This window comes from Paroedura picta, chromosome 2 (genome assembly GCF_049243985.1).
Source record: "Paroedura picta isolate Pp20150507F chromosome 2, Ppicta_v3.0, whole genome shotgun sequence".
Taxonomy (NCBI): domain Eukaryota; kingdom Metazoa; phylum Chordata; class Lepidosauria; order Squamata; family Gekkonidae; genus Paroedura; species Paroedura picta.
Genome location: NC_135370.1, coordinates 4323355 through 4337751, shown reverse-complemented (window position 1 = coordinate 4337751; position 14397 = coordinate 4323355). Strand labels below are relative to the sequence as shown.

Here is a 14397-nt window from a genome sequence, read left to right as displayed (position 1 = left end):
GTTCTGTCCTATGAGAGATCGGGGGTTGGATGCCATGAGCCTGTTCTGTCAGGGAAGACAGACATCCACCAGTGGCAGGGGTGGCCAAACCGTGGCTCTCCGGGAAGTTCGTGGGCATCTGGGGAGGCAGTTTGGCCACCCCTACCACTTCCAGAACAGAGTTACAGCATCAGGCTCAGGATTATGGATGCATTTGTTTGCTAAGGACAGATGGCACATTTCGCTTAGAGAACCAGCAAGCCTCCTATTCCCCCTTTGTGTTCTGCCTTTGAAGCTCCAAGGCTGCCAGGGGAGTGAGGTGGCTGCCATTGCAGGAGGCCTGGTGGATGCGGAAGCGCTCGTCGCTCTCAAAGACCTGCTGAACAGGGTGAACTCTGACAACCTGTGCACGGAGGAGGTGTTCCCGACCACGGGAGCTGGGTAGGATCCGTGTCAACAGATTCGTTGCGAGCTAATTTTTAGGGATTATTTTTTGCCCTCAAGTCACAGCCGACTGATGGCGACCACATGGGCTTTTGGAGGCAAGAGATGTCCAGAGGAGGTTTGCCGTGGCCTTTCTCTGTGTCACAAGTGTGGTCTTCTTTGGAGGCCTCCCATCCAAACACGAGCTAGAGTTGACCCTGCTGAGCTTCTGAGACCGGATGTGATGGGGCTGTCCGGGTCAGGGTTGGAATGACGAGGAAAATTGTGTGTTGGTTTTTGCCAAGGAGGAGCAATTTTATTGACAGGTGGTCACTAGGGTGGTCCTTAATTGTGGACTTCTGGTCTCATTGGGGGGCCATATGGCCCATATGGAGGGTGCTACAGACTAGAAAATGTGAGAAGGGGAGCCCAAAGTTTATGCAGGGCCCTGGTAACTGAACTGATGAAATACCGTTTTTGTCACATATGTCATTGTTTAAGGAAAGAAAAATAATTTAATCTGTTCCTTATTTATTTATTTATATACTGCCCTCCCTTGTGGCTCAGGGCAGTTTATAGAGAACATAGGGATGAGTACAGTTTGATTCAATAGCGTCAAAACTCAGTAGTAACAGTGGTTTCAATAACTGGTGATAACAGTTCCAATACTAATGGTGACAACGTTAACTTTGTTAACTATGATCCCCTAGGTTGGTTCGGGATGGGGTTCATGGGGAGGGGTTTTCTAAGGCGCAGGAATTTTTTCCCCTGGTGCTACTATTTCTCTACCCATCGCATCTGAACTCAGTGCTGAGCTTTTTCTCTCTCACCAGTACAGCTGGCTGACTTGTGTGTCTTGTTACAGAACAGACTTACGGTCTAACTACCTTCTCAATACCACGATTTCTGGAGTGGAAGAGGCAGATGTCTTGCTTTTGGTTGGCACCAATTCTCGCTTTGAGGCGCCGCTGTTCAACGCCAGAATCCGAAAGAGGTTGGTCCTAAGACAACAGTGAGCTCTTGAAATAGGGTGTGGGTCAAGCTCTGATTTGAAAAGGAAACTTGATGCATTGTCCTGACTATGGGCACTGCTTCCCCCTATTTTCTAACCCTTCACGTTTCTGAATTGCTGTGGTGTGCTGCTTAAAATGTCCATAGCACTTCCTATCATGCCACCTTTCCCCTGCAGAATCTTCCATGGACTTCTTTTAAACATTCTAAGTTGAGCGCTATAGCACTAACTCAATACAACACTTCAGTGCCATGCTGGCACCATTGAGATGCCTTGACTCTTTGTCACTATAGCACTATATCGGCTAAGTGCTATAACACTCATAAAAATGTAAAAAAAAGACTTGGGGGAAGTTTGCCTGGCAAAAAAGGGAGAGGATAAAAAAGCGGCACTGTTCATAATGACCATAGCATTTCAGAGATGGCTCATTAATGGGAGGAAATGTGCTGTATGAATCCTTCATCCCTGTATCTCTTTGCTCAAAATCTGGCCAACAGTGAATAACATCCAGTTCAGAATGGTAAGGTGAAAATTTTCTCTGCATCCCACAGTGGGTTGTGCAGCCTTGAGAGCCAGCGTGGTGTAGTGGCTAAGAGTGGTGGCTTCCCTTCGAGCTCTTTCAGCCTCACCTCCCTCACAGGGTGTCGGTTGTGGGGAGAGGAAGGGAAGGAGATTGTAAAATGCGTTGAGACTCCTTCTGGTAGTGAAAGAGTCAGGTATAAAAATCAACTCTTCTTTTTTCTTGAACAGCAGTGATGCTGAGAAAAGGGAGGGTTTTTGGATAGATGGGAAGGTGACCAATGGAAACACAAATGTATAAAAGTGACATGATTTCATGAAATGCAGATAAGGGCTGTGTTAAAACTTTGGGGACATGCTTGGGTGAAGCCATAGGGCTGAGGGGCAGTAGGTCAGTCGTAGAGCCTCTGCCTTGCGTGCAGACATTCCCTGACCCAAGGATCAGCTAGGAGGGGATGTGAAAAACCTCCATCAAAGAGCTGCTGCAGTCAGAGTAGACCATTCTGACCTGGCTAGACCAATGGCTGACTGGGTGTAATGTGTGCTCAGGTCTCTTTCCTCTGAGCACCATCCACAGCGTCTTCTGATGCAGGCTGAGGGGCCACTCTCAGGACCGGAATGCAGAGCTTGTGTCTCTTTGAGCACGGTGGTTGTGGCTGCCACCCTTTTGTATGAACATTTGAGGAAGCTTGCTTTCTGTGCAGGGCTGCTGGTTCCAGCTTGAAGAGGGCAAGATGTTGCTGTGCTGTTTATAGATGGCCTCCAGTCTCACTTTTCTGGCAGCTTCCCTTCCTGGTCTCTCTTAGTTCAGCTGTGTTTCTATCTAGAATTGGAAGGGAGGAAAAGATGAAAGGACTTCCCGGGTTGCATTTTGCCTGTGCTCTACAGAGTGTTCTGTGCTATTTGACTTCTCTATTTGATACTTATTATAACCTGGCAGTTCCCCATTGGTTCCTGGAGTAATGAGAGTTGCAGGAGGCAGTTAGTGTTTCATGTCTTGGTATTTAGACTTCTTGGGACTTTATGCTGTAAGGTAGGTAAGGCTAACGCTGAACTGGTGGTTAGTTGCACCATCTGCTCAGCATCATGACAGAGTGCGGAGAGGTTGTTAGTAACTGAAGGATGGATTTTGGGAGGAGAATGAAGGGTCTTATTGATAGGGGGAAGGCTGTGCTACCAGCCAGAAATGACTTTTTAACATTTTATATAAATTAGTAAGAATCTAAAGGAGCCTGGTGCAGGCTGGGGGAAATTGATAATGGAGAATTATGGTGAGGAAGTTGTCTGCCCCTCCTGTCCAGGTGCCTGGCTTGACTGGTTTTTTGTATATGTTTAATCAACTTCAGCATTGTTGTCTGTGTCTATTTAGGTACCACATTTCTATGCTGCCCTTCCCTGAAGGCCCAGGGCGGCTCACGAGTCAATACAATGAATTAAGAAGAAGAGTTAGTTTTATATCCTGCTTTTCCCTACCCAAAGGAGTCTCAGAGTGGCTTCCAATCGCCTTCCCTTCCTCTCCCCACAACAAGCCATCCTGTGAGGTAGGTGGGGCTGAGAGAGCTCTGACAGAACTGCTCTGAGAACAGCTCTATCACAACTGTGACTAGCCCAAGGCCACCCAGTTGGCTGCATGTGGAGGAATGGAGAATCAAACCCAGCTCGCCAGATTAGAAGCCGCTTTTAACTACTACATCAAGCTGAGTTATTAAGCCCTTTAAATTATGTTAAAATGATTAAAAAGTATGTTAAAAACTGCAGGAGTTACCATCCTCTCTCCAGTGGTGGTGGTGGGGGGCTATACTGATGTTGACATCTGGCATCTGCTTGTTGTTTTCCGTGTGGTTTCTGTGTAGGGAGACCAGTTTGCTGGAGTCTCCGGGCTTCAACCATAATTTTAATTGCAGTTTTAACCGGCATGTTAACAATACAAAAAAACCCTTTAATGGCATATAAAGGAGCACACAAAATTAATTCGATGACACAGATTTATAAAAGAATAAAAATTGCAGATGACCAGGGAACAGGAGGTACAAGAGTCTCAAAACCAGTACCCTTGACTACTTTAGCCTGTGCTACAGACAAAAGCATGGCTACCATAGCATGTTAACAATAGATTGGACTGACAGAGACTTGTTATTGGTTTTCTATTTCACTACCAATGAATTGGTATCACATTTTGATTCTTGATGACGTCTGGGCAAGATAAATGTCCGTTTATGGACTCTCAGCTGGTAAGTCAGCAGGGCTTTCAGCGCAGATGAACACTTCCATCAGCAGAAAAGCTGTGCTACGGATGTTGTCGTTTTGTGGAACTTTGACTCTTAATGGCGCTTTGTGTTGGGTCTGTCTTCAGCTGGCTACACAATGAGCTGCAAGTGGCCCTCGTGGGCAGTCCGGTTGACTTGACTTACACCTATGACCATCTGGGAGATTCCCCACAGCTGCTCCTGGACATCGCTTCGGGAAAACATCCCTTCAGCAAGGTACCTTCTGGTTGTTATTTTTTATTGGTACACCGCCTCGCCGGAGCTGGAATAAGGGGGACTGCGCTTCAATGGCTGGTCTCCTTCCTCCAGAACCGGACGCAGAGGGTTGCGATGGGGGAGAGTATGTCGAGCCCTTGTGAGCTCCCTTGTGGGGTTCCGCAGGGGGCGATACTCTCTCCCACACTTTTTAACATCTATATGCGCCCTCTAGCCCAGCTGGTCCGGGGCTATGGGCTGGGTTTGCCACCAATATGCGGATGACACCCAGCTCTACTTCCTAATGGACGGCCGGCCGGACTCCACCCCGGATACATTTGCCAGCTGTTTGGAAGCGGTAGCTGGATGGCTCAGGCAGAGTCGCCTGAAACTCAACCCCTCCAAGACGGAGGTCCTGTGGCTGGGCAGAAGAGGGCAGGACCAGGAAGCGCGCCTCCCATGCCTGAACGGGGTGCAATTAACACCTGCACCAGTTGCCAGGAATTTGGGAGTGACATTTGATGCCTCCCTCTCTATGGAGGCTCAGGTCACCAATGTAGCTCGGACAGCATTTTTCCATCTTCGCCAAGCCCGGCTACTAGCGCCCTACCTGTCCTCGGAACACCTGGCCACAGTGATCCATGCAACGGTCACTTCCAGATTAGACTTCTGTAACTTGCTCTACGCGGGCCTTCCCTTGTCTTTGACTCGGAAGTTACAGCTGGTCCAAAATGCGGCTGCCAGGGTCCTCACTAGAACACCTTTGAGGGCCCACATTCAGCCGGTGCTTCGTCATCTGCACTGGTTACCAGTCTGTTTCCGAATCAGATTCAAGGTATTGGTATTGACCTTTAAGGCTATACGCGGCCTGGGTCCGTCTACCTGCGGGACCACTTGGTTGCTTATGCCCCCCGCAGGGCACTCCGCTCTGCGAGTATGAATTTACTGGTTGTCCCGGGCCCACGGGATGTTCGCCTGGCCTCGACCCGGGCCAGGGCCTTTTCAGTCCTGGCCCCAACCTGGTGGAACGAGCTCCCAGAAGAGCTAAGGGCCCTGCAGGATCTATCAGCTTTCCGCAGGGCCTGTAAGACGGAGCTCTTCCGCCAGGCATATGGCTGAGGCCAGGGCAGCTCTCCCACTAATCCATCAGAGGATCCCCTCCAATATTGAGATCTCTAACACCGAGATCATGGTTAGATCTATTGTATTGGTGCCACCCTCTTCTGAACATTATTCTCTCCACCAGGCTGAACTAAGATCAGAATTGTGACCACCGCCGCTATATGTTATGTGATATGTTATATGTAACTTTTAATTGGGGTTTTTATGGGGATTTTATTGTGTTTTAACTATTTATGTTGTAAACCGCCCTGAGACCTATTGGGAGAAGGGCGGTCTAAAAATTAAATAATAATAATAATAATAATAATAATAATAATAATAATAATAATAATAATAATAATAATAATAATAATAATAATAATAAAGGAAACTCACCTGCAGAACTCACAATGGTTGTGCAGCTCCCAAAATGAGTGATAATTTTGCACGCAGGGTTTTTGCCAAGGTCATTGGCGATGCAGAACTGACATGTTCGATGCATAAGTATTGGGTCAAAGTTAATGCACATACTGTGCGAGATTTAATCTACCTCATGCATTTCTAAAACTAGGCTGGTTTACCAATACCCAGATGGGTGGCATCTAACCAGACCAATATAGAGTGGAGAGAATTTCTCTGCTTCATACAGACCACCAATTGCCTCCCTAGGAAAGCAGCATTAGTCCCTTGCTCACTGCCAACTGGGAGGGGCAGGTTATAAAAATAAAGTTCTTGTTTTTGTTGTTGTTATGCTGACTTCCTTCCTTCCTTCCTTCCTTCCTTCCTTCCTTCCTTCCTTCCTTCCTTCCTTCCTTCCTTCCTTCCTTCCGTCCGTCCTTCCTTCCTTCCTTCCTTCCTCCCTCCCTCCCTCCCTCCCTCCCTCCCTCCCTCCCTCCCCTCCCCTCCCCTCCCCTCCCCTCCCCTCCCCTCCCCTCCCCTTCCCTTCCAGACCAGCACAATAGTAAACTGCTGGTGTGGGCCTGTTCTGCTTCATGTAGACAGAATCCAAAGCCCACTGGGTATTGGAGGCAGATCAAGTTTTGAAATCCTGTTCAAATCATCCGCTTGCAAATGGGTTTGTCTTGATCCTGTAGCTGTGGAGTGATTCCCCCCCCCTCTTGCTGCTTCCACTTAGATCCTAAATCAGGCTAAAAAACCCATGGTGGTGGTTGGCAGTGCAGTACTCCAGCGGGAGGACGGAGCGGCTATTCACGCAGCCATTTCCACCATTGCCCAAAACGTGAAGACCAAAAGTGGAGCCGGTGCCGAGTGGAAAGTCCTGAACGTCCTTCATAGGTTTGTTCAAGCTAATCTGTTGGATCCCCTGGAAGGGGCATAGGAGCTTCCCAGTGCAGGTCTGCTGGAGGCAGCCGTCCCGGGGCCCAAGGGCAACTACAGGTCTTCTGGAAGTGCGGGGTGGCACCTAGAAATGGCCTGTTTTGGTGCTCTCGTTGCCCTACAGCAATCTCTCTCTTGCCCAGATGGGAATTACTCCTGTAATGCAGTGGGTTGGAACCAGACCAGGTTTCCCAATAACAGAAAGGGAGAGGCAATTTCCCCCTTCCCACTGCAGACCCATCACAAGTCGTTTTCCTGCTTCCACCTTCTCAGAACAGTATTTTGTGGGAATCGCTGCCCTGGCAGAGGTGGGGGAGCAGGGAAGCACCATTCTGTTAGTTGGCACTGACCCAAGGAGGAGGCAGCATTCAGTAATGTGTGGAGGCAGCTGTGGTGACTAGTTCCACCCTATTCTATAGGGGCAAATAATTTTGGACATGGTAGTGGCAGAAAGCACTGTCAAGTCGCAGCTGACTTTCAGTGACCCCTCCTGGGATTCTTCAGGCAAGAGGGGAACAGAGGTGTGGCTTGCCACTGCCTGCCTCTTGGTGGTCTCCCATCGAAATACTAATTACGGCCAGCCCTGCCCAACTTCTGAGATCTCACACGATCGGGCTAGCCTGGGCCATCCAACTCAGGGTGATCCCTAGTAAAAGATCTCCAGTCGGATACACTTGGCTTTAAGATATAAATTTACTTTCACCAGAGAGCATGAACAACTTATTTAATTCTCCATATATCCCTTTTTTTAGCTCCGCACAAAATATGCTATGTATAATTCCGTGTCTTCTCTTACTTCAGCCTGTGTCCCATCGCATGTTTTCTTCTAGCAACCGCAGGATCCTGGAGGCAGGCGTTCTTCTAGGACCTTAGTCACACACACACTCTGTCCAGCCTGCTTTGTAAGATTGTTGTGAGGGCAAAATGGATTGAGAAAACAATATAAGCCACTTTGGGGCCCCACTGGGAAGGAAAAGGGGGTATTACTGCAGTGGCTACAATAGGGACACCCAAGAAATTCAGACTGAGATTATATAATTGTGGTATTTTTCTTGGCTCTTGAAGAAATTAACGTTGGGTGAAATAGTGATCTTTTCTGCATAGGGTTGCCAGCCAAGTAGCTGCTCTTGACCTCGGTTACAAACCAGGAGTGGACACTATCCGGAAGAACCCTCCCAAAGTACTGTACCTCTTGGGAGCCGATGCAGGTTGCGTTAGTCGGCAGGATTTGCCAAAGAATTGCTTTATCATCTATCAGGGTAAGTAGAATTGCAGCAGGCATGGAGTTCTTACAGTACTCCTCAAAACCAGGGGTGGCCGAAGTGTGGCTCTCCAGGTGTCCATGGTCTATAACAGGGGTAGTCAAACTGTGGCCCTCCAGATGTCCATGGACTACAATTCCCAGGAGCCCCCTGCCAGCGAACGCTGGCAGGGGGCTCCTGGGAATTGTAGTCCATGGACATCTGGAGGGCCACAGTTTGACTACCCCTGGTCTATAATTTCTATGCCAGCAGCTGGCAGGAGCTCATGGGAATTGCAGTCCATGAAGACCTGGAGAGCCACAGTTCAGCCACCTCTCAACTGATGAGCTTGAGCAGGGGTTCCCAGCCCGAGGGGGCACAGAGTTATTGTGAGAGGCCCATGAAGCTAGGCACGCTAAGCATTGTCATTTTGATTTCTTTTTCGTTGTGCGTTTTCTTTCAGTCACTGGCTACTGCTAGTATAGCCACTACCATGTAGAGAGTCTGATGTTAAAAACAGGGATCCCATGCTCAAATCTAAAGTTAAAACTAAGTATTAAATTAGGGAAGCATGAACATTGGGGACTGAATTTGTTGTACAACGGTGCACCAGATTTGAGTCCAGTAGCACCTTAGAAACCAACAAGAATTGGGGGGGGGGGGGGGGAATAAGCTTTCTAGAGTCAAAGCTCCCTTTGTCAGACATGTATCTGATGAAGGCAGTTTTGATTCTTGAAAGCGTCTGCTCAAAATATCTTGGTCTCCAAGGTAGTCAAATCTAGTTGCTTTTATTGCAGACCAACGTGGTTATTCTCTGAAACTATCTGCATAGGATTTATGTTGGTCGTTTCTCTGCTAGGAAGCAGAAGTGTGCAAAAAACCCCCAAACTTTGGCAGTTTTCGGGTTGGGTATATTTTAAAATATTAGTATTTCCCAATATTCCCAATGCTTGTGTAACGTTTGGATTTGGTTAACATTCAGAAATGCTGAATTTTTTCACTCCATGATATCCATTATAGTAAATTTCCCCCATAGGCTATAATAAAGAATCAGTCCAGGGCTATCAGAGGGATTGTTTCTTTTGAAGTAGAGGCAGCAAATTTTCCTTTTGTGATAATGTAAGACTAAGATTGTTTTGGAGCAGTTTATGTCAGAATTGCGTTGTTGATGTAACAAACTTCTGTTTTACTGGTTTTTTAAAATTCTTGAAATTGTAGGTGTATGGCTTATAGGTTATTTAAGTGTTAATAAATGAAATGGTGCCTCTCAAACCCACCCCACCTGATGTTTGAAAATGATTTGACTAGGGGGCCCAATTCGATGGGGCCCTAAAAGAAGGTGCCCTCATCTTCCAGTGTTTCCAGTGGTGGCGGTGGAAGGCATTTACACTTTAAAGAGAACATGTCCCCTTTAAAATTTAAATGCCTTCTGCAAGCTGCAGAGGTGATGTGAGTGAACTCTGAAGGCATTTAAAGATTCTGAGAGCCATTTAAGTGCACTTTAACTGTGGCTACCTGGTGGTCCTGCAAAATTTTTTGAAAAGGGATTTTTCGGCTTGGCCATTTCGTATAGCTGAAAAACAGGAAAAAAGTGAATAAATGTAGGTGGTTCTTTTATAGTCCATCATCCTTGGACTATATTTTGCTTCCTATGTTCAAGTGCTTTAGGCCAGTTGTTTCCCAACTTGTGGGTCAGGACCCAGAAGTGGGTCACTTATTTATTTGTTTTATTTATTTATTTAGATTTCTATACCGCCCATTTCTTTGCAGCTCTGGAAGTGGGTTGCGGGGACAGGCCTCCCTAGCGGCCACTCCTACCATCTGCATCTCTCGTCTTTCTTTGTAAATGTCTCACATTTTCCGTTCTCTCTCTCTCTCTTCAGCAATGGCTGGGGCGGGGGGTGGGAAATCTGTCTGGGAACTGGGAACTTGAAGAAAGGACAAAAGGGGGTAAAGGCTGAAGAGATGGCTGAAGCTTTTCAGTGCATGGAAACAAGAGGAGGAGACAAAGAGACATGAGCCACAGGTTGGAAAACACTGGCCAGGAGTACCCAAAAAACTTGGGTTGGTCCAGGATGGATCACCATACCAAAAAGATTGGGAACTGCTGCTTTACGCTTCCATCCTAAGTACACAGTCTAGCCCATGCTCTCTAATAAACCCAGGCATTCCCATGGAATTCAGTGAACCTCACTGGGGAAAGTTTCTGATTGACAGCTTGGTCTCAAACTCCACCTATTTTGTCTGTACCTCGAAAGGCTTCATAGCTAAGAGTGGCTTGAACAAGGTGTGAACAGGGGTTCATCAAGGGTATAATTACAGTTATCAAATGGTGGGAGGCAAGAATGCACACTGCAGCCAGAAACACTATACTAGTGCCGGGGCAAGAACTCACAAAGTGTGCACCCTGCATGGGGGAGAGCAAGACTTAGTATTATTCCTGTTGGAGAGAAAGAACAAGCTAACACTAGGTCTGAACATACTCACGGCTTCTCCTTGTTTGAAGGAGTGTGCATGTTGTCTGAAAGAGACTCCCGGCCACACTGGTTGTGTCATTGATGTTTCCCACCCATGCTCCTGCCACTTCCACGGCTGTTTGTTTCAGGACATCACGGTGACGTTGGAGCCCCGATGGCTGATGTTGTTCTCCCAGGAGCCGCTTACACAGAAAAAGCTGCAACCTATGTAAACACCGAGGGCCGAGCTCAGCAAACTCGAGTTGCAGTGACACCGCCTGGCATGGCAAGAGAGGACTGGAGAATTATTAGAGCCATCTCCGAGGTAGAGGAAGTGTACGGAAAATTGATTACCGCAGTATGAGTCAGGGCTTGCAGGAATACTGCTGCAGTAAAAAAAAAGCGTTCCCTTGAATCTTCTTGCAGCACTGGCGTGGAATCTCCTAAATGTACCAGCATATTACGTTGGCTTGAGGATTGTTTTAGGATGTTCTGCTTCTGATTGTTAAGCCCCCCCTGGGTGGTCCCGGTTGGGCAAAAAGGCAAGATATAAATTCTGTACGTAAATAAAATCCTCCAAAAGCAGGTGGAAGTGGATGAGGAAAATTGGTCTTCTGACTCAGGATTGCCTTGGAAAAGCCAGGGCGTGGACTGCAATGCCCCTCCAGTGTCTGTGTGCTGTTTTAGCACTTGGGGACTAACTCATTCTTGGCAGGACAGCAGGCCTGTCGATGGCTACCTTGTTGATCAGACTTGCGCTATGTCCAAACAGTACTCCAGCTAGTCCTCTCTTGAAATCACAATAAATTCCACCACCTCATTACAAATGTTGACTGTTTTCCATTCAAGCCAGCATCTTGTATGGTGATTGGAACATCTTGCCTGGGAAGCCCCTGTTTGAGTCCCCAGCCTCCCATGTCAGCTGGCTGATTAGCCCTGGGCCAGTCACTCCCTGCCCCTCTGACCTTCTTCACAGGGCAGTGGTTGTGAAGAAAAGACAGAGGAGAGGAGAAAGTTGTCGTAAACCACTTTGAGTCTCCATTGGAAAGAAAAGTGGGAGGTTAAATACATAAATAAGCAGAAAGAATCACAAAATCAGATCTTGTTTTGTGTGTGTGTGTGTGTGTGTGGGGGTGTTGTATTTGTTCCTCCCTGCTCATTTTTGCCTTTTCCAGCTGGCTGGCATGACCCTCCCATATGACACTCTTGATGAAGTCAGGAGCAGATTAGAAGAAGTCTCTCCAAACCTGGTCCGATATGATGATGTGGAAGCAGCCAACTATTTCCACCAGGCCAATGAGCTGTCCAAGGTAGGATGTTATTCTGCTGTCCTCTGTACTTGCCCAGCTCAGCGAGAGCAGGGGCTCCCGTAGCATGCTGAGAAGTGTACAATATACAGTGTGGAGAGGGGAAACAATGATCCCCCCCCCCCAGCAATGATGGCCACCTTCTTACAATTGCAGATGGTGAATCAGAAGCTTCTCACTGATCCTCTTGTTCCACCCCAGCTAACAGTCAAAGACTTCTATATGACAGGTACTGTAATCAGCTTTTTTAACAAGTGAATCCACAGGAGGCCTGCAGCACATCTAGTCAAGAGGCAAAGCAGCAGTTTAACTTCCATAGGGAGCACGTATTGCTGTTGCAAATCAGGAATTATCCTGAAGACATCTAGTAGTGGCAGTGGCTGGGCAGGACGGATTGGAACTGTAGAGCGGTCATTCTCAACGGGGGACATATTGGCCCCCTGGGGGCCACAGGCTGGAAAATGGGAGAAGGGGGGCCCAAAGGGTTTATGGGGAGCCTGGTAACTGAACTGTTAAAATACCCTTTGTGTCATGTATAACATTAATTTCTAGAAAGTTCAACTTTTGTCAGGGGAAAGAAAACCATGTAATCCGTTCCTTTGTGTGTCCGTTCAAGAAGAAAAAAACGCTTCTCTTGGTCGCATGTTCTAGAAATCTGTCTCGCTTGTATATAAGACAAGGTATATTGTGTAGTTATTTCACTCTTAGCTTAGGCCTTTTTTAGCCTAGCTTACTGCGCAAGCAGCCAGCCCTACTGCAGGGGGCCAGAACTTGAGAAGAGCTCCTAAATGGGCCAAGGTAAAAAGAAAAAGGTTGAGAACGAAGAAGGGCTGCCCTGAACTCCTTGACAGAATATTTCTCTTACAGAGCAGGTCTGCTCAGAATCTTACACAGGTCTATTTAATGGGGCTTGCATCCAGGAAGATGTTTTTAGAATTTCACTATTAAAGATAGAGGCTGGGAATCAACCAAGTCTGGCATATAATGTGATAAAAACAGCTCCAGCGGAGATGGGCGACATTGCTGTTCCCCGAATCCAGCCAATCCTGAACTGTGGCCTTCACAATTGCATGTAAATGCTTCTCTTCACAGATCCTATCAGTAGAGCATCACAGACAATGGCGAAATGTGTGAAAGCCGTTACAGAGGGGGCTAAAGCGATTGAAGAACCATCCATCTGCTAAGGAATAGAAGTCCATCCGCCGCTTGAGTGATTTTGCTCCGCTTCTGTTTCTACCAGCCTGTGAGAATCAGTTTTGGGGTTCAGATCTTCTTTATATGAATGTCGGTAAATGTTATTTAAGGCCAACAGTCAGTGTGCATTTAATAATTGTGTTGAGCACAACTTACTGTATCTAGACATACTTATTATGGATACTGATTGTGTACAAAAATGATGTAAAATTAAAAGAGTTCTACATATCCAAGACTATTTCTGTGTGTTGCGATTCATCAAAATAATCATGGGAATTATAGTTCATGGACATCTGGAGAGCCACAATCTGGCCATCCCTGCAAGTGGGAACAATATAGTAAAATCTAAGCATTTTGTTGCATTTCATCATGTCAGAATTCTGGACAAAGAATAGTAAACCTATAAGTCACCTGAGAGGGTTAGCATGTCTTTGGAAATACCAGATACCGTGCAGAAAAACTATTGTCTCAGCACTTGACTTGCCTGTATTTGATCTACTGAAATTGTACGGAAACAGTACAAAGTAAACTTAAAAACAAACAATACAGAACAAAAGCACAATGAAATAACATTGCCTGATATCTTTTGTAGAGAAGGTACACAAATGGAACTAACCCACCAAGTGGCTCCTCCCAAGGACCACTAACAGTGCAATCCTAAACAGTTAGGCTTAGAAGTGTGCAGCTCTTTTTAGGATTGCAGTTCAGAGAAGAAGCTGGAACTTGGCAGCTCTGTGATTACTTTTGTTGCTTTGCAGAAAACGAGCTTTTTTACTCTAGTCTTCCAGGGACTGTTGAAAATTAACGTCTCTGCAAGTTATTTATTTATTTATTCATTTTATACATTTTTATACTTGCGTCTCAGGGCAGTCTACAGTGAAATTCATGGTGCAATACAGCGAACATATAATAATTCAGAAAATGAAACATTATATTTATGTATTTATATTCATATTTATTAATTGCCACTCCCAGACCCTGCTGGCTCGTGCCGGTTTACAATAAATATCTAAAACCCACATAAAATGCATAACAGAACCATCTTTAACCACTCCTGCCGAACAGAATAAATAAAAGAAGCGGCTCCTGATTGCGCCCTCAGAGTGTCACTCCACGGCCAAGCGACCAATGGGGAACTGCGCAAAGCGCGGCTCCCCATTAGCTGCTTGGCCCAGCCTCGCCTTGCCCGGCCAGGGAGTCACTGCACACAAGGAGAAGCTGGCTTCCCTCGCCCTCACGAAAGGAGCAAGGATGCCGTGTCACAGACGTGGCGTCCCTGCTCCTTTCCCGCCTGGGGTCCCTTCCCAATGGCCATCGTGCCACCGCCGCTTCCCTGCACTGAGACACACACAACCCCCCCCTCCA

General features: G+C 46.9%; 1 protein-coding gene across 1 annotated transcript in view; it reads left to right on the top strand.

Moving 5' to 3' along the window:
* NDUFS1 (NADH:ubiquinone oxidoreductase core subunit S1) overlaps positions 1-13267 on the top strand; it is a 31248-nt gene extending 17981 nt beyond the window's left edge. Inside the window, exons 11-19 of the mRNA XM_077319239.1 lie at positions 275-420; positions 1268-1396; positions 4287-4416; positions 6632-6792; positions 7939-8093; positions 10681-10856; positions 11707-11841; positions 11995-12067; positions 12931-13267. Coding sequence (XP_077175354.1) covers positions 275-420; positions 1268-1396; positions 4287-4416; positions 6632-6792; positions 7939-8093; positions 10681-10856; positions 11707-11841; positions 11995-12067; positions 12931-13022 — 1197 coding nt within the window. The 3' untranslated portion in view covers positions 13023-13267. The remainder of the gene's footprint in view (positions 1-274; positions 421-1267; positions 1397-4286; positions 4417-6631; positions 6793-7938; positions 8094-10680; positions 10857-11706; positions 11842-11994; positions 12068-12930) is intronic.
* Positions 13268-14397: the final 1130 nt, after the last annotated feature.